The sequence below is a fragment of the Pectinophora gossypiella genome, chromosome 1 (genome assembly GCF_024362695.1).
Source record: "Pectinophora gossypiella chromosome 1, ilPecGoss1.1, whole genome shotgun sequence".
Taxonomy (NCBI): domain Eukaryota; kingdom Metazoa; phylum Arthropoda; class Insecta; order Lepidoptera; family Gelechiidae; genus Pectinophora; species Pectinophora gossypiella.
The window spans coordinates 11,798,053-11,818,665 of record NC_065404.1 but is presented as its reverse complement, the minus strand read 5'-3'; the positions used below and the strand labels follow the sequence as shown (position 1 = coordinate 11,818,665).

Sequence of the window (20,613 nt, the reverse complement as noted above, 5' to 3'; positions counted from 1 at the left end):
AGTATTTGCATATAAGCGTATGTCTATGTATAAATACTTGGGTTATATATTGCAGTATATATTCTTCTAGTAATTGAGTGCAGTCGCGGTTTAACAAGGGGAGTGTGAGTACAATGAGTTGTAAGTGTTCGTGTCGGAGTGTGTGTAGACATAGTAGGTAATGGACGTAAAGTTTTGAAGTTATAGTTAAAGTATAAGTATAAACATGAAGGTTATGTGTATTATATAATAGATATACGGATATAAGTGAGATGAGGCATGCATGTCTGTATATAAATAGTAAATAGTAAGGTTTATAACCTGAAACAATGGCGTAAATATAAATAAATATGTACTTACTATGCATAGTGTATAATACATACATCAATAGCTGAAGGCTATGATTTATCGACATACTCGTAGTTGTAATAAATATATCAGTGTTGCCATTTATGCTTTTTAAATACGTTAAACACAATAGAAAAACACACAATATGATTATCACTTCACTATTTTTAAGTCTATGTAATCCCGTATGTGGATAGGTGGAGATGTGTCGTTTTTTCGGACGAATATTTTACCGTTGCGAATCCAGACATATTGGTAATTAGAAGTAGAAGCGGCTTCTCGTGTCTTCTTATGGAGCGTTTTGTAAAATGGCGTTAAATGCTCATTTATGTAGATACGTTGTTGTTGTTGTTCTCCCGTGACAGACAGCCCAATATCTTGTATTGTTAGTCCTTTCTTCCTACGAATCGCCGATATAATAGTATCTTTGATGAGTTGATTTTTCAGTTTTACTATTATATTTTTAGGCAAGCGTGAGTTAGGTACTCGAGAAGGTACACGATGAATAGTGATAATGTCTTCCTTAGTCACTTGTACGCCTATGTATTCACAAATTAATAGTAGACACTGGGTAAGATTTTCAGTATTTTTCTCAGGAAGCCCTGAGATCTCAATATTATGTAGGCGTTCTCGTTGTTGCTGGATATTAAATTCACGTTGTAAATCGCATAATTGTTGTTTGCAGTGATTGAGTTCCTGTTCGGTATTCTTCAGGTTAGCGACGTCCTTAGAGATCGAATCAGTGTGGTTCCTAAGTTCATCGAAGGAATTAGAATGAAAGTTCAATGAATCCGTAAGGTCGGAAAGCTGCGACTTGAACTGATTATGTTCTTGAGTTAAATTATCAAGGGAGGTAGACATCGAGTTTACTTGAGTCTTTATTTCGGCTAATTCCGAGCTAATATTATGCATGTATTCATTGCTTGTTGTCTTAAAATCCTGTAAGAAGCTCCTCATTTCGGTCTTAAATTCTTCAAAATCCTGCTTTTGTACATGATCCGAGTCAGGTTGTTTACGTTTTCGTTTAGTGACTTGCGAATCCGAGGCGGTAGAATCATAGCCCGTGAGATCTTGTTGAGAGCCAGTGTAATTAGACCCCTCCCGCTGTTTAATAGGCGATTGGTGATGGCTCATGATGACTGGTAACGCCACTGGTTAATATATAGTGAGGTGTGAGAAAAAAAATGCAGCCGTACTCTTCCCGCGGAGGTGCGCCGGAGTAGATTCAGCTTCAATGACGATATAAGGTTTTAAAACGCACGCACAGTTTTACACAAAACTAAATTCACTGTTTGTACACAACAAGGTTGAGAATAGAGCGATGTATTATTTTAGAAAAATATAAAATTGTTATAATCGGAAGCGCACGTCCGCCTCGATCGATGGTCGCGCTGTAATGATAATAATATAAAACGTTCTATTCTAGTAGAGTATATTGAAGATTTTTATTTTAGATATCGTGATTTTAAAATATTTTTCTATCATTTGTTTACAGAGGGCGTTAGTAGCAATAGTGGTGGCCCTTCTAGGGACCCATACGGAGTCATCTCCGTTCCCGACAAAGCTGCAGACCTTCGCCCTTGAAGAGGTGATACCACTGCGACCAGAGTTCTACCCGGAAAGACTTGCCGTCCAATGGGTGTCAGGTAACGTAACTATCAATCAATATATAGTACTTATTAAAAAGTGTCTGTCTGTCCTATAATAATATGTCCGGACTAAACTGAAGAATTGCATCAGCAACCGCTCGCAGTCGCATCAGCAACCACACACAGTCATATCAGCACTCATACGCAGTCGCATCAGCAACCACACGCAGTCGCATCAGCAACCACACACAGTCGCATCAGCAACCGCGCGCAGTAGCTTTGTTCAAGTGCATGCGGAAAGATGGACTGCCCACGACTGCAGTCGACCGTGTGAATGTGACATGCAGTTGAATAAAGCGACTGCACGAGGTCGCTTTTCCGGTCAAGTAGTTAATGCCATTTGCCATATCTACAATAAGCCACGTCAAAAAGAAAAGATCTGACTGCGTCTACGAAAAAATAAATTATTTATTCGTAGGACTGCGTGCGTTTGCTGCGGTGCAGTCCGCCCGGTTGTTTCTATTCTACAGCATTAATGAAAGTGAAAATTTGCCACACTTCATGCGGAAATAAGCTCTGTTCCGTCTAGATAGAACTGTAATTCCTGCGACTGGGTAATTGCCATCATCGATGGATTGAAATATTCCAACATTAAAACTACAAAAGCCGTGAAAGAAAAGGTATTTCATGTAAGAATATTGCTATTTAGCTCAGTTTATTACTTATAAAACCACTTCTTCTATCATGTGGGTTGTGAGGTGAATTCCCAACCCCATCAACCCTGGTGTCAGGTTATTATTGAGCCGCCAAAGGTCCCTGACATGGCTCATGTAACGACTATTTACTTACATCATTAAGTAGTAACCAGGACCAACGGCTTAACGTGCCTTTCGAAGCACGGATCATCTTACTTTTGGCGGACAATCAGGTGATCAGCCTGTAATGTCCTAATCGAACTAGGGATCACAAAGTGTATTTTGTGATTTGTCCCCACCGAGATTCGGACCCGGGACTTCCAGATTGTGATCACATAGCTCAACCACTGGACCACAGAGGTCGATAATTTATAATGTTTAAGAGGTTTCTTATATGCAGTCTTTACATATTTTAAAGAAAACTATAATCGACGGAAAGTCACGTGATTGTCATTGTCCTCCTAATAGTGATAAGAATGACATACTTACTTCGATCGTAAATAGTTTTATCGTAACTTCAATTATTTTAGTAATGGTTTAGTTGTCACGGTTGTAAATTATGCAAGCATAAGCTTACGTCAAACCACAGATTAGGTAATAGTGAGTACGTAAAAACGTATTATCTCCCTAGCATCATCATCACCAGCCCATTAACGTCCCCACTGCTGGGGCACGGGCCTTCCCTATGGATGGATAGGGAGATCGGGCCTTAAACCATCACGCGGGCCCAGTGCGGATTGATGGTTAAAACCAGCCCAATACAGGTTAGGTCGGAAACGTTTCCTCACGATGTTTTCCTTCACCACTGAGCACGTGATAACCATTTATGATCCAAACATGAATTCGAAAATAAATTCGACAATCATTATAGACTTGTGCTGGATTCGAACCTGCGACCTCAAAGAGAGAGGCAATCGTTCTACCAACTGGGCTACCACGCCTTCACGTGTACGTAAAAACGTATAATTATTTTTAAGTATATTTATGTACATAAAGGAGTTTTACGGCATGGCCGGGATGATAAACAGTTATACGCATTTTATACTTATTTATTTCTAACAACACACCTAGTGTCACGCCTGTATCCCCGACGGGGTAGGCAGAGGTGCGTAGTACAGTCATGAGCAATATAATGTACCCACTTTAGGACTCTGTCGCACTAACATATTTGACATTTACTGAGACTTACAGTTCAATTTGTCAAAAAAGTTAATGTGACATGGTACCAAAGTGTAAACATATTTAATGCTCGTGATCGTATACACCCACTCCTCGTCAGCTATGTTTATTTAAAAAAATGAAGGAATTTTCCTTTACCAAAACCTGGAAACTACGTAATCAATTATCTATGATCAAAATATAATTCAAAATTATAATTGAATTATTACTGGGTTATTATTCGTGCTTGGGAAGGCACGTTTAGCCGTTGGTCCCGGTTACTACTCATTGATGTAAGTAGTCGTTATATGAGCCATGTCAGGAGCCTTTGGCGGCTCAATAGTAACCCTGTCACCAGGGGTGATGAGGTTGGTACTTCACCTCACAACCCACACTATAGAAGAAGAATATAATTCTAACTCAATAAAGTCGACTTAATCAATAGAGTTGAAGAAAAGAGAACCATATTGAAGACTATAGAGAACCGGAGAGGAAATATGATTGGCCACCTGATACGACGCGATTCATTTATAACAAACTTTATAGAAGGAAAAATTGAAGGGAAGAGAGGAAGGGGTAGACCTAGGATAACATTTATGAAACAAATAAAAGAGAAGGTGCAGGTCGTGTCGTATCGGGAGGTGAAGGTTTTGGCGGGAAGAAGAGAGGAATGGCGGTTACTCCACCGACAAGAGCGCTCTCTTAAATAGAGAGAGAAAGTCGAATTCAGTGATTTAGGTCCCGAGCCGGGATTCGAACTTACACTACGATGAAAGTCACGCGTTCTCCAAACATCACTTCATTCTTCATTTCTATTCCCAGAAATATTTGGTTTCATTATATTTTTTCTCTTATTTTTCAGACCATGAGTACATATACAGCGAACCATCCATTGGCATTAGGAAATACGACGCAGACTCAAACACTTACGTCACAATTTTGGACGTCGTGGATTTGGTAAGCTATTAGTGCCTTAAGGACGTAACAGACTCATACACATGCATTAAGTATTTGGTGTAGGTGATAAGTCGCCCACGTTATATTTTTTTCAGACTGGGATGTTTACTTTTTTTGTTACAAAATTTTAGTTTAGACAACAAAAAATATGGGCCAGTAACTATGTGGGGACTGAGGAGCTCGGTGGCGCAGCGGTAAACGCGCTCGGTCTGCGATTGTTGAAGGTAAGCAACTTTCGCAAAGGCCGGTCATAGGATGGGTGACCACAAAAAAAAAGTTTTCATCTCGAGCTCCTCCGTGCTTCGGAAGGCACGTTAAGCCGTTGGTCCCGGCTGCATTAGCAGTCGTTAATAACCACCAATCCGCACTGGGCCCGCGTGGTGGTTTAAGGCCCGATCTCTCTATCCATCCATAGGGAAGGCCCGTGCCCCTGCAGTGGGGACGTTAATGGGCTGGTGATAGTGATGCTGATGAACTATGTGGGCGATTTGTCACCTAACCCGAATATTTTTACAGTCACCAAATAACTATTATTATCTTGGTTTCAGTTCAACTTAAAACAATACTCCGTTTCATCGTTTTCAAAAAATGGAAAATATTTACTACTTACGTCAAATAAAAGAAAAGTAAGTGTTCTAACTAAGCCTTTTTGACCTAATTATGCCTTTTTCACGTGACGTAATCGACAAAGTCATCGCAAGTCATAAACCTCAACGAGAAATAATAGGTTGTTAAACAGTTATTAAGCTAATAGTGATTAGTATTTCTTTTAGATAATGAAGGGATCGTCATTCAATACTTGACGTAGGTAACAATTGATTGACTATCGTGATGAAATAATAATTAGTACTACCGTTTTACGTCGTTTAACTTCAATATAGGTAATTATGTAGATTATGTAGTAGGTATTTTTTATTTTGTCGGATTACGACAAGAATTTTAATTTAAGTAAGCAGTAGTGTAGTGGATTTTATTCCACCTCATAACCCACATGATAAGAAGGAGAAAAGTAAGTAGTTTTAATTTTGTGTCAGTTTAGTTATAATTTGTGGTATTTAGCCATAATATGAGATTAGGTATGTTCCATAGCTATTATATTTAGCAAACAGGTAATTTTGTACCGTCTCTACCATCGCGCCATAAGTTCATGTAGACATTTCTTTTTTTTTTGACTTGACTTATTGTAGATTTGCCGCAAGTTGCATTAACTACTAGCCCAGAAGATGTAGACCTGTGACGTAGACTATGCATAAAAAGGAAGCTGAATTATACATTTTTTACGTTTCGGCAGGACTATATTTTTGAACAAGTTACATGTATGTACCTATGGGTTTGCTTTTGTTTTTGTCTAAGATTTGCAACTCGTATAAGTAGCCTGTGCCAGATTTTTTGTTATACTTGATTTATATACTTAGTTTGTATCTATGATAGTATCGTGTTAGATACGCTTTTAAACTTTGCAGTTCGTTCTCCGTTCAATGGAACGTTCCACATCGTTGCCAGAGGTATGCAAACTAGAGAAAATACTAGATTCTCGTGTGAAGTGTCGTGTTATAAGAAAATTATAATTACCCTTTAATTTTGCTACTTTCGACTTACTTGCAATGGCTACGTCAATACATTTAACCACACCCTATATTTCAATTAAGTATATGTTTTTTTATGAAGACCAAGAAGAGCTTAAGCTCTAATTAAAGAGGAGGCGAATGTTGTGTCTTATAAGGAAGTCAAAGAATTGGTCCTTGATAGACAAGAATCGAGAATGCTACACCGTCAAGAGCGCGACTTTTAAATTAATGATGATGATGATATGACTTTAATTGATTTAGGGTGTGGCGAGTTATCCCCTATTTCGATGTATTTTTATAGAATTCTGTGTGATTGTAGTAGATAGTCGTATTTAGAAGTACCTAGTATTGTGGGGTCAATGGTAGTTTTTTATATTCAGCAACTTTGATTTGATATTCTTTCATGCAATTCACGTTATGATCTACGCGTTATATTCGTAAGCTTTGCTTGATTTGGACCAAATACGGATTGAGCTGATCTGGGAAAACACCTACCTGGGCAATTCCCATCTTCCCATTTTGAATGCTATTCGTTAAGTAAAGTCAAAAATAAATTATAATTAAGTAAGTAAATAGTAAGTAAGTAAAATCTTTATTTCCTCTACAAAAAATAAAACACATGGATACATAAATACATACAAAAATGCAATATTTGTAGAGGCTGGAGCCTAAACTAGGATACCCTGTGTTTTAGGACTCCAGGCCTCCACCCCCAAAAAGTCATGGTCAAGAAAAAATAACAAAATATATAAAAAAAAGGTTTGTTTGTTTGAAAATAGACTAAATCATAAAACATTTCTTAAAAATTATTATAATAATGCTCTCGGTATAAATAAAAGCAGGTCTTGGGTTGTGCGGCGAAGTGGTTGCGGTTTCATTACTCGTATTATGCGATACATGCGGACATTCGTTGCGGTTTGCGGTAGACTTCTGCTAATTGATTTATCTGAAAACTGTTTTTCTGTGTACATTGCCTTGTGAAATCTAGACAACATATCGTCACTGGAAACGCAAAATTTTTCATTACTTTTACCCTTTTATTCAATTTGGCCGACGTCCACGTAAGATTACCTATCTTGGTTATTTTTCATTTTCTACATCTTGACATAAACTGCCTATACAATTCTATGTTCACAATATTCCTTTCGCTTTCCAGGTGTACCGGTACTCTAGTATCGCCGACTATTCCGTATACAACCTTGAAAACAAGTAAGTTTACATAATAAACCTGTTTGGAAGGATTTTTCTTTAAAATTCCGCATTTCTTTATCTGGTTTTACTCGAGTACGGTGAACTAAAACATAATGTTGACGGCAGATTGCCAATAATGTATGAATGTCTTTTCAAAACTCTAGTATTGAGTAATACATAAAAAGGTTAACTTTAGCTATACTGCTTGCTTGCCGGAAAATCATCAGAGCATGTTAAAAATAGTTAATTCATTTGTAGTATGTATGTACTAAAATTGGCATTCCACCACTTGGATGTACCTACCTACGTATTGATTCATCATCATACAATAACAACAAAATGTCACAATCTACACCTGTATAAATAGCTAATTAACATTGTTTAACGTCATATTCAATCTAGACTAATAAAGTTGTCAATTTAGGTATTAATTTACAAGAATTGATATCATATTACAATTAGTCAATATTTTTTTCTCAGGAATGAATTACACGGAATTAGGTAAAACAATTTTCAATCTGACTTTCTCCATCGTTTGAAATGTTCCTTTTTACACTTACTTACTTTATTTTTCTGGAATTGAATATATGCAAAGTAATGGGGATTGCATTAACCTAACCCACACTGTCTATAAATCTTTCACAACTCATTAAATATATTATTAACTTACATAAACTGCATATATACGTCCCACTGCTGGGCACAGGCCTCCCCTCAATCAACCGGAGGGGGTATGGAGCATACTCCTGCTCCACCACGCTGCTCCACTGCGGGTTGGTGGAGGTGTTTTTACGGCTAATAGCCGGGACCAACGGCTTAACGTGCCCTCCGAAGCACGGAATCATCTTACTTTTTCGGACAATCAGGTGATTCAAGCCTGAAAAGTCCTTACCAAACAAAGGACAGTCTCACAAAGTGATTTCGACAATGTCCCCATCGGGAATCGAACCCGGACCTCCAGATCGTGAGCCTAACGCTCTAACCACTAGACCACGGAGGCTGTCACTGTACCTACTTATGTAACATTATTTACTTCACGTAAAATTATTGCTTTTTTCTTTCGACGCTTATCTTTCTATCTGCTCATTTTGAGCCATTTTTTTCTGACTGTCCTCTCTGATTAACCTTGTTACCAGCTTAATAACAGGTATCTTGTTATTGCATATAGTGGACAATGGGTTACCTCCTTATTGTCCTCAGTAAGTTCCATAACAAGAAGAAGCTAATCTAAAACGATTCATGTTAAAAATCTAAAAAAAATGTCCAGCCTTTGAAGAGCAAGTGCTAGGCAGAAAGCGGTCCTCATATTTTGCATAAACTTATACCTCATCATCATCATCAGCCCATTAACGTCCCCACTGCTGGGGCACGAGCCTTCCCTATGGATGGATAGGGAGATCGGGCCTTAAACCATCACGCGGGCCCAGTGCGGATTGATGGTTATTAACAACTGCTAATGCAGCCGGGACCAATGGCTTAACGTGCCTTCCGAAGCACGGAGGAGCTCGAGATGAAAACTTTTTTTTGTGGTCACCCATCCTATGATCGGCCTTTGCGAAAGTTGCTTAACTTCAACAATCGCAGACCGAGCGCGTTTACCGCTGCGCCACCGAGCTCCTCAATACTTATACCTACTCTTACCGTATTAACCTTATCTTTTGTGTAAGAATATATTTCATAATAACTACGTATCACGTGATTCACGTGACTGTTTATATTAAATTGTAATCGCTTTCTTCCACCTCTTAACTTTTTGTAACCGTGCGTTATTACTAACTTTCTTTTAATGCTTGCGATATTTTTTTTAACCAACTTATTGTGGCATTCACAATCACTTGTTCATCATTATTTCAATGAGAAATCAAGTTAAAAAACCATAATTGCATAGTGAAGACAATACTATACACACGCGAAATCATGTCATTGTAAAATCGCCTTTGGACTTTTTCGAGGTTACGTGATTTACAAGAAGATTTGCACGTTAGAAATTAGAATCGATAGCTTCAAAATGGCGGGATCAATTGCTTAATATTATTGACGTCAAAATGGCGCGTGTAAATCTTTTGAATGAGAATGGTACTGAATCAATAATATAGCTAACAATATTGAAGTTCAACTTCAAGCAATTGACCATTTTGACGCTAATATTAGAATCATAAAATTGGGATATTTGGTTGGCAATCTGCATGCTGGTATTTTAATTGTGATTTCAGAGTCTTCATATTATAATTATGTTACAGCATTACTTAACCTAAAATTTTGATGCTTTTCTAACCTGTTTACGGATCTCTATTTGTGAGTCTCCTACACTTCCTCTTGCTTTGTTAGAGGCTATAGATACGCAAGGTTGTGAATGAATCCACACGATTGACGCTACATCGATATGATCGATCCTTTGTTCAACCGACGAGAAAACAGGGGGGTTAAAATGGCCACATCGAAGTAATTCATCTAAGAAAGCAATATTGCTATTTGACATTTGTTTGAATTGCGCACATACTTTTTTAATTTTATATGCCCAAATGTCAAATTGCAATATTGCTTTCTTAGATGAATTGCTTCGATGTGGTCATTTTAACTGCTTAGGGACGGTACTGAAAAGTATCGGCGTCCGAAGGACGTAATATACGATCCCGACGACCCGATCACTCTAGCCATAGAGGCAGCCAATCAGCTCGCGACACCAAACACTTCAGGTCCCCGATACCGACCCCGCCGGCGTGGTCGACGATTTCCCTCATTCAGCGCTTATCGCTATCGACCCACTAGGGTCGATTAATTCTTTCAAATATTTTTCCTCTCAGACGACGCCCTGAGCCGAGGTTCGCGCCCAACTGGGCACCCTCAGGCCTGTTGTCTTAAACGTTGTACCGGGTGAGAGCCTTCAGCGCTCCCCATTTGTCCGGCCAAGTAGTTAATGCCATCTGCGGCAAATCTACAATAAGTCACGTCAAAAAAAAAAAAAAAAAAGGTCATTTTAACCTCCCTGTAGGTTATTTTGTGTACAAAATCGGTTGGAATTTTGATCGATAACATCGATGGCGTCGATGTCAATCTGGTGGGTTTAGTGACACTGGGTATACCATATTCCTTGCCATCGTGTAATTAAAATAAATTATTATTATTTGTTCCTAGGACAATAACGAACATTGCTTCGGGCCCCCTTCAGACTGTAGTCTGGGGTGGTGGGAATTCCTTAGCTTATGTCCAGAACAACAATGTGTTCTATGTGCCAGACTGCTCACGACCAGATATTATAACTCCCCTTACCAACGAGGGGATACCCGGAGAAGTCTACTACGGTGTTCCTGATTGGATTTACGAGGGTAAGTTACACTATAATTTTGCCTCACATTAACCTCGTAAGGCCGAGATTTCCAGATACAATAGTTAAACTATGGGGTTTGGATTTTAAAAGGTAATTCGGTCTTACGACTTTATGTTACTTTTTAAAACATCTAGGGCCCAGTGTTTAAGTTTTTCTTGCAGCTAGTTTTCCTCGGCTAAACAGGTTGTGTAAAGCTGCAGTAGTTCAAGGCGGATGAGACGTTTGACAAAAAAATATTTATATGTACAAATTGACGATGCAAAGTGTGAATAAATGAATAAAGATTTGTTGGTGGTAGTAGTGTAGTTAGGAGAAACTTGTAAAAAAAATTAAAAAAAACATGCGTAAGTTAGGTATTTATACCTAAAAGTACAAATACCTCAATATATTGGGCCAAATAAGCATTTTAAGAAACGATATACAAATATTTAACTTCTGGTATTTTTTTTTTGGATACTTATTTATAAAGTACCTTTATTTCACAATACTTTATCATACTGCAAAGTTTCGTCGCCTGCCTGATGAATCAATAATGGGTTCTACTAGCTTCCTTTCCTACACTATACGTAATAAACAAAACTTACGAACAAACACCAACACACCTCTAATCGCCAAGAGCAACTAGGTTCCGCGGTATTCATTCTTATATTGTGCTTTTAATGAGAATTGTTTATTAAATACCTCGATATACATGTATTTTCTTACCACGTGTTGAAATTATGCAAACTAATTCAAACGCATTAGCAATATGCAAACTATTAATGAATCGTTTACCTTCTATTAAATAGCACAAGGTATTAATTATGCTAATTTTAAATGAAATTGACATTAAATATCCTCGTTTTAATAGCCAACCCACTAATCGTTTTAAAACCCCACAACAAAAAAGTAAAAAACAAAAAAGTGTCAATAAGTTTCACAACTTCTCATCATCATCTGCTGAATAGAAAGGGATAAAAAATATATCTAAAGTCCTACTCACTCTGCTTCAGCTATCAGATTATTTGTACCAACGTATTCAACGTTTGGATCAACTTATATTGATCGTTGCCAATCAAAAATTAAGCCCTATAGCAGCCACCCTTCCTTACATATAAAGAATATTGGTATACTTACTCGTAATTATTTCAGAGGAGGTATTCAACGGCGCTGAAGCATTATGGTTCTCACCAAGTGGGGCTTACCTCGCAGTTGCCTCCTTCAATGATACCAACGTTGAGTCAGCAGTCTACCCCTTCTACGGTCATCCAGCTGACATCAACTTCCAATACCCTCACGAAGTTCGCTTCAAGTATCCCAAGGTTGGTAACATTGGTTTTGCTCTATTATCTTTAGTCTTTATCCAAGTAGAATAACTCATAGAATTTGTATATCTTCTTCATTTGAAATCAGTTACTTTTTACTAAACATCAAAACACGAAATTACTATGGAATTTATATGAAAAACCACACTGTGGCGGTATAGACAAACGTGATAAAATTTCGGACTTATTATTACGTTTTTCGTGATTAAATGTCATAAATAAATTAAATAGAAAAAAGAAAATGTTTTTCGTTAGTTTTACATCTTTTCGTTAGTCTTTATTTAGTAATCAGAATTTCATAATTTATCTTGAACCTAGTTCCACCCAATTCCCGTCCTTGACAAAAACAAGTGAAGTACTTACCTATATTTAATATTACGTGCTAACCGTTTTTGGAGCTATATTTATTTTATTTGGGGAACTTACAGCATTATTTATTTGTTTATTTAGGTATTTATTTATTTGTCACAGGCGCGTTGCATTACTAATGAATCCGTTTGTTAGTTACTTTATCTATCTACTTCTACTTGTATTCTATGATATATTGAGATGTGTCAATCAACTTTTTTTACTGTCAGTCAGGTCGCGAAAATCCAGTAGTAGGACTGCGGGTGTTTAAACCGAACGACCCGACTACTGCTGCGTGGAACATACCTGCCCCTGTTGACATAGTAGGACTTGACCATGTATTGGGCAGAGTCAACTGGGCCTCAGACGAGAGTCTTATAGTCCTCTGGCTGAATAGAAGACAGAGCATTAGCATCCTAGTCAACTGCGAACTGCTCAACGACAAATGCAGCATCGTCAAGCAAAGAACCGAAGCCAACGGGTGGATCGACATCAGTGAACCCCTATTCGACAAAACTGGAACGCAAATGGTTGAGATTGAGCCCCAGTACTTAGGAGAGAAGAGGTTCTTGCATGCTACTCGGTTTGACTTCCCAAGTCAAGTTACTGATGATTTGACTGCTACTAATTCGACAATTACGGAGATTGTTGGGTGGAATAGAGAAGCGGATGCTCTGTTTACTATCGTGGCTCCTACAGAGGTGCCCTGGCAGAGGCAGCTGTGGGTGTGGCAGAGGGGGACGGCCAGGTGTGTGACGTGTCGGGAGCCGATCTGCCACCACGTCTCAGCAATGATGTCTCCTAGCGCCAGCTATGCAGTCGTATCATGCAGTACGACTAATATCCCACCGAAAACATATCTATACAATTCTCGGGTAAGTTATCTATTAAAAAATATGTTCCTAAATGGTCTTGAAGTATATTTGGTATTGATAAAAGTCGAATATCTCTTTATGTTTAACAAATTTTCAGACTTGACTTTCGATTCAGTATCTAGTTCCAGAGATTATTTCCTATACCTAACGCCGTCACAAATTTTACTTCTTTATTATTTTCAAGATCAAATGCTCAAGACAACAACTGCGCATACTACGAATAACAAAAGTGCTTCCGTTGATGTCTTTTGCATAAAGCATGTATCACCAACCTTCTATTGCATCAAGTTTTAGATGAAGCTACCCATAAAAATGATTTGAAGTAACTACAGATAGGTACTAGTAACTAGGATAACATTGCAAAACAACCTAATTTTTATACCTTCTATTTATAGACAGACACCTTAAAACTAGTCAAAGAGAATAAACGTCTGACGGACAAACTGTCGCAATACGAGTTGCCGATGGTTCTGTTCAACAAGATCCCTCTGGGAGATGACCTGGTGGCGCATATCAAGCTGCTACTACCGCCAGAGGTGAAGAAGAATGAGAAGTATCCCATGGTAGTGAGAGTGTACTCGGGCCCTGGTACCACCAGAGTTAAGGACAATTATGATTTAGGTAGGTACTATTAGACAGAACGACTAGTTTAGTACAATTACTGATGTCGAGTATGTTTCAATATACTTAGATAACATTTTACAATAGCTTCTATGCGCGGTACGAAATAAATCTGTCAAGGTACAGAACCTAGTCTTGTGATGTTCATTCCTATAGTGATGTATCAGTCGAGATAGGGCCGGTCGACTATTTTCTATTCAACAGTAGATTAAAATTTTATCGATTGTTACATTGGTGAGGAAATTGCAGGCTGAGTAAACTGATTATTCGAATATAAGATGATTCTGTGGTTCACAAAACATGTTAAGCCATTAGTCTTGCTCAGCTGCCTGTCTGAAGTAAGGAGTAGTCGTCAGTGAGTCATCATAACATTTGCTGTGGATAATCAGTTTTTTCCAAATCCAATTTGAAAAAAATTGTTCACATGAAATACCCTTAAATCTGCAATTAGTAATATTGACTTATTTTTCAATTCGCTTGGGCAGCATAAAGATATAATTTATAAATATTTATATTATTATCCTCCAGCATAAATTCAAGTTCAATTTTTTAAATTATCTGTACAATTATATTTGTATAAGTTAGTTGTCTACCTAAACGATTCCGTTGTCTTACATTGCAATATAATTGGCTTTTATATAACAGTCCAATTCCTGATGTAACTTTTATATTATTTAATGTTTTATTATATAAGCTGTTGGTGTACCTTTTATACATAAATAAATAAATTAGTACATAATATTTTTATTAAGATATGTTTTGTTATCGTTTATTCAATAAGTAACATCCGTAATAATATTTAACTCTTCTAATTTATCCTTTTCAGAGTACTACACTACGTACTTAGCGACAAACCGGAGTTTCATCTCGGCGTCCATAGACGTGCGAGGGTCCGGAGTTATGGGCGTGGAGGCTCTGTTTGCCATCAACAAGGCTCTGGGCACTGTGGAGGTCACCGACACTCTGGCTGCTATCAGGTGACGATTGCTACTCTCAGGGATGTCGTCATGTCAATACAAATCACGCAATGTGTTTTTATGTAGAATAATGAGAAAATAAATAATTTTCGCCTCTCCAGTCATGTGCATAAAGTTTGTATAACAACAAGAGATGTTCATCGACGTATTATTAAACAGCATGAAATATCTAAGTTTATTCATGGAACGTATTTACCCGGTTGACTGGAAGAAATTGCTAATTAGCAATAAGGCCGCTGATGTCTTTCATCTGACCTGACCTGTTTTGTCGGTTTAGAAAAATCTTTTGTCTCTTTTATATGGAGCACGCCTGCACTGAGTAATTCCATTAAGCTATAAGTATTTGTTATGTTTATCTTTGTGCTATCCCACCACGTCATTTTCTTCTGACTGACTTCTGACAGAAGGCTGTGAAGTATGATACTTAGTTCATCTTGCGATGGATGTACGGTCACGAGCATCAATATGCATACACTTTGGTACCATGTCACATGATGCTTTTTGACAAATTACACTGGAAGTCTCACTAAATGTCAAATATGTTAGTGCGACAGAGTCCTGAAGTGGGTACATTATATTGCTCATGACTGTACCTCTGACTACCATTCGGATATAGTCGAGATCGTGAGCTTATGTATGTATGTTATACAATCACAGAGTTCAATCATGTGAAAACTGAGAGACCTTATTCATTCAGTTACTTACTTACATAATTATATTCAAAATCGCACAGACATTGGTGCTAATTCCTGTAAATACCATCTAATTTTATTTTAAGTTATATCTGTCATTTTCTTATCCGCCGAAAAGGAAAGGGACGGGTAATCGACAAGCATAAAATTTATGGAACACACGTCAATTTTAAGCACAAATCTAAACCAACCGTCTAAAAATTTTACATCAGTCAATAAACCGACACATAAATTTACTCATTCTTCCTAAAATTAAGAGCTGTGAATCATCCGTCCCTTTCCTTTTCGACGGATATGAAAATGACGGATATAACTTAAAATAAAATTAGGCGGTGTGTCCAGGAATCGGGGCCACTATCATTTACCGACAATGTGTATTGACTTAATTACTGTAGAGTTTCTTGTGAGATTGAATCGTATGTGTAAATATAGGTAAATCGTGTTTATATTTACAGACAGCTGTTGAACATGTATTCGTTCATTGACCCCAATCGCGTTGGAGTGTGGGGATGGAGCTATGGAGGTTTTGCTACTACCATGATGCTTATTTTGGACGATAAGAAGACGATAGCCTGTGGTGCCGCGGTCGCCCCTGTTACGTCTTGGCTGTATTATGGTATTTCTTTTTCGATTGCCTAAATATTTCATATCATCAATAACCAGCTCGCATCATCCCGCAAAATTCTACTTGATATTAACTCAGAATCATGGTCTGAATCATCCCTCTCTGTATTTGTTACGATGTCACTTACATTACACCCCGTACAAGTGCGTACAGGTACGAGTATCCATACAAGTACGTATGGGTGTTAGTGACACCGTAACAAAAACTGAGAAGGATTCAGATTCTGAGTTAATATCAAGTGGAATTTTTTTCGTCGCAAAAGTATAGAATTGAAAATAATTAAAAAAAACACAAAACAAAAACATAAATTTTGTGACGGCAAATTCCACATGATATTATTTCAGAATCATGGTCTGAATCATTCCCCTCAGTGTTTGTTAAGATGCCACTAACACCCTACGTATTTACTACAGACACAAAACTAGTGGAGCAAGTTATTACATTAAAGTACCAAGAGAATTAATATTACGCTGCGGTGCCGTTCAATCCATTCTAAACAGGTGATCGATCAGAATGGAAATTTTCCATTAAAGAGATTGCTTCTTTAGTAAACCTACAAACCTGGAGCTAGAGCATAGTTTTGATTAACTATGAGTGCCTATACGAGTAAGAGCTAGCAAAAGGTTATATGATTTTTGTTCATAATATTTTATAGTTACTTGAAATTTGAGTGCTATTGAAAGCTTATGATCGTGGGTACCGAAGCCGCAGAATTCCACCACGATGGAACCCTTTCTTTTAAGGGTTTAGGCGCATTAGGGCTAATTCTCATTATGGCAACCGACTCGCTAATGGACTACTTCTCATTATGGTAACTTCTCATTATGGTAACTTCTCATTATGGTAACTTCTCATTTTGGCTACTTCTCATTTTGGCTACTTCTCACTTGGGCTTCTTCTCACTAGGGCTACTTCTCATTAGGGCTACTTCTGGCACCTAATATTGGTGTTTATTCCTGTACACACCATCTAATTTTATTTTAAGTTATACCTGTATTTTTTTTTGTCAAGGGACGGGTAATCGACAGGCAAAAATTTATGGAACACACGTTAATTTTAGGCAGAAATTAAAAAAAAACCCTTTAAAAATGTATATTGACCAATAACCCGACAGAATTAGGTTGACAGCACACGACAATCGGGTTGCATATGAGCGAGTCTCTTGAAAATGTTCATCTAAAAATATAATATTTTCAATGTAAGATCGTCAAAAGACCATTTATTGAATTATTGATCAATTATTGTAACTCATACTCTATTTGTGTGTAATGTAGTATATATATATTAGAATTCCTCCTACATTACCTTAGTATTTACCTACCCCTCAATTTTGATCACAGATTCAATATACACGGAGCGTTACATGGACACTCCTGTAGAGAATGCTATTGGCTACCAGCGCTCGGACCTAATGGCGTCAGCGGAGAAGCTGCGCGGGCGCAAGTTCCTGCTGGTCCACGGCACGGGGGACGACAACGTGCACTACCAGCATAGCCTGCAGCTGGCTAAAGTATTGCAGCGGGCTGATATCGCTTTTGAGCAGATGGTATGACATAGATTGATATCGGTTGCAACTTAGACCTTGTATTCAATCATTTGAGTTTGTCACTGTACGCAAATTTAATTTGCACAAGTGTATATATTTATTCTGTGGTATAAAAACAGTTACTTACTGTGTTTTCATTAACACAGTTGGTTTGCCCATAATAGACGGCGATACGGTTCATCACCTATCACCTTGGTCTGACAAAAAGCTCGGTGAGGTATGTGTAGTTAGTTCACCTTCCGATGGATATTTATTTACTTATACATTTTCTAAAATAATTAGCAGATATTAACTAAAGGGTAATTACAAGTCTCTACCTAGTCATAAAAATTAAGTAAATTACAAACATTTGACATTACCAAACCAGGGTTAATAAGTCACTTGTGCCACAAAGAAATTTTCGCATTTTTTTGTAGACAAGAAAAATAGAATAGAATAGAAATCATTTTTTTTAGATAACTAGGTATATCTAGTAATAATTAAACCTTATTTCTAAAATGGGACGTCAGCTCGCTGACTTTCAGCTGTGCCCCAGACGATGCCCTAGACGAGGGTGTTCAAGTTATCAGAACAAAAACCTGTAACTACTGTCCAGGGGGGTCACATCGAAGCAATTCATCTAAGAAAGCAATATTGCAATTTGACATTTGCGCATATAAAATTAAGTGCGCAATGCAAACAAATGTCAAATATTGTTTTCTTAGATGAATTGCTTCGAAGTGGACATTTTAAGTCCCCAGGTTATGTATGTACAGGAAGCTGTATAAGTACTTAAAATAACGCAGGTACAAGTTTAGGAGTAATGGTTGTTACATTTTGTTAAACGGAGAATGTTATACCGTTTGCAGTATCGAGAACAATTTGGCTAGGTGTGCGCTTGAGAAATTCTATTAAAACAGGATTCGAGCTGGAAATTCTCACAACCGTCTATCTACGGGATTGAATATCTTTGTGTTTTCTGTTACTAAAGTGTTTGGGCGTTCGAAATTAAATATCAATGGACGATAAAGATAAATAAATACTTTATCAGAACATTTTCTAAATTAAATTGTTGAAATGACGTAACTCTGTCTCGAATTTAATCAGATTTTGCATTCGTTAGTTATGAGGCTACTCGTAATTTGAATCGTTTAACCATAATTTGTGCGCCATTGTGATCCTTCCAACATCAGGTCGTTCGAAAGAAACTTACGTATTTTATACGACGACATTCTGTTCAACTTATTATTACTCAAACACTAGACTGTTTTCGATAACTCTTTCTGTTTATTTAAATTCATATACTGCGTTTTTTAAAACCTTTTTCCGAATAAGAACGGCCTCCGTGGTCCAGTGGTTGCGCGTTGCGCTCACGATCCGGAGGTCCCGGGTTCGAATCCCGGAGGGGACATATCACAAAAATCACTTTGTAATGCCTGATTTTGTCAGAAAATTACAGGCAAAGTAAGATGATCCTTGCACCAGGGTTGATGGGGTTGGTAATTCACCACACAACCCATACGATAGAAGAAGTTATTAACTTTAAAGTTTTCTTTTTCAGAGTTACACCGACGAGACCCATTCGCTGCTGGGTGTCAGTCGACACTTCTACCACACATTGGATCACTTCTGGACGGAATGTTTCAATTCATAAACCCAAACTCGCAATACCAAAAGAGGTGTAATTTGTGACTCGAAATGAACGCTTGACGTGTGCTGCCGTGATCTCTAAGACCCTTGTTTACATTAAGCATAATATTGAATGTTTAATAAATATAACCTTATTTTAGTTTTATATTACATTTGTTTTATAATGATAATTGACATCACGTGGTTTCCAGGATTAGTGCCCGATTGATGGCAATAGACGCGCCCCATATTACATGGAACTTAAACGTAGCTGGCGAGGAATAGGTGTAATATTATACCTCTGCCTACCCTTCGAGGATACAGGCGTCATGCTGTTATATTGTTTTATTTACTTTTATATATATATAAACTTTTAGGAGGAGCTCGGTGGCGCAGCGGTAAACGCGCTCGGTCTGCGACTGTTGAAGTAAAGCAACTTCCGCAAAGGCCGGTCATAGGATGGGTGACCACAAAAAAAAAGTCTTCATCTCGAGTTCCTCCGTGCTTCGGAAGGCACGTTAATTCGTTGGTCCCGGCTGCATTAGCAGTCGTTAATAACCACTAATCCGCATTGGGCCTGCGTGGTGGCCCGATCTTCCCTATCCATCCATAGGGAAGGCCCGTGCCCCAGCAGTGGGGACGTTAATGGGCTGGTGATGATGATACATAACTCAACGGTCAGTACTTCATTCTTATATCGGTTGTGAAGTGAATTATCAACCTCATCAATCTTGGTATCAGGGTTATTATGGAGCCGCCAAAGGCCTCTGGAATAGTTGATACTACTAGTACTTCATTAGCCTGAGAGAATGTAATAACTAGTAATCATTGAGATAACCCGCTGCCACTCCTGTATTAATTTTGATACTGTTTATATACCTACTGGCCATTCGATGGAACCGTAGAGCAACACGGGCCGCCAGCGGACCGGGATAGAATCACAGAGGTCCATGGATAGAACTATAGGTGTACCAGAATCTAATGGCAAATGGAGAAATACAATTTCTATAGTAAGCAAAACTCGGGTAATTGGATGAAAACGTCTTGATACTTTTTTTTACCTATGACGGACAATAAGGACATTACATAAAGTACTTATACAATAGTTTTGTGCTACTGTTTATCCTTACAAATTTTTCGATATTCTTACGAAATTTAGAATAATTTCAAGGAATCTTTGGGAAATCTCAGTATTGTTGACAAA

General features: G+C 37.9%; 1 protein-coding gene across 1 annotated transcript in view; it reads left to right on the top strand.

Moving 5' to 3' along the window:
* The window catches only part of LOC126371411 (venom dipeptidyl peptidase 4), a 30,702-nt gene extending 11,127 nt beyond the window's left edge, over positions 1 to 19,575 (top strand). The window contains exons 2-13 of the mRNA XM_050016731.1: positions 1,823 to 1,973; positions 4,632 to 4,726; positions 5,275 to 5,352; positions 7,451 to 7,503; positions 10,621 to 10,811; positions 11,945 to 12,114; positions 12,696 to 13,340; positions 13,736 to 13,961; positions 14,788 to 14,938; positions 16,086 to 16,246; positions 17,596 to 17,801; positions 19,342 to 19,575. Coding sequence (XP_049872688.1) covers positions 1,823 to 1,973; positions 4,632 to 4,726; positions 5,275 to 5,352; positions 7,451 to 7,503; positions 10,621 to 10,811; positions 11,945 to 12,114; positions 12,696 to 13,340; positions 13,736 to 13,961; positions 14,788 to 14,938; positions 16,086 to 16,246; positions 17,596 to 17,801; positions 19,342 to 19,434 — 2,220 coding nt within the window. The 3' untranslated portion in view covers positions 19,435 to 19,575. The remainder of the gene's footprint in view (positions 1 to 1,822; positions 1,974 to 4,631; positions 4,727 to 5,274; positions 5,353 to 7,450; positions 7,504 to 10,620; positions 10,812 to 11,944; positions 12,115 to 12,695; positions 13,341 to 13,735; positions 13,962 to 14,787; positions 14,939 to 16,085; positions 16,247 to 17,595; positions 17,802 to 19,341) is intronic.
* Positions 19,576 to 20,613: the final 1,038 nt, after the last annotated feature.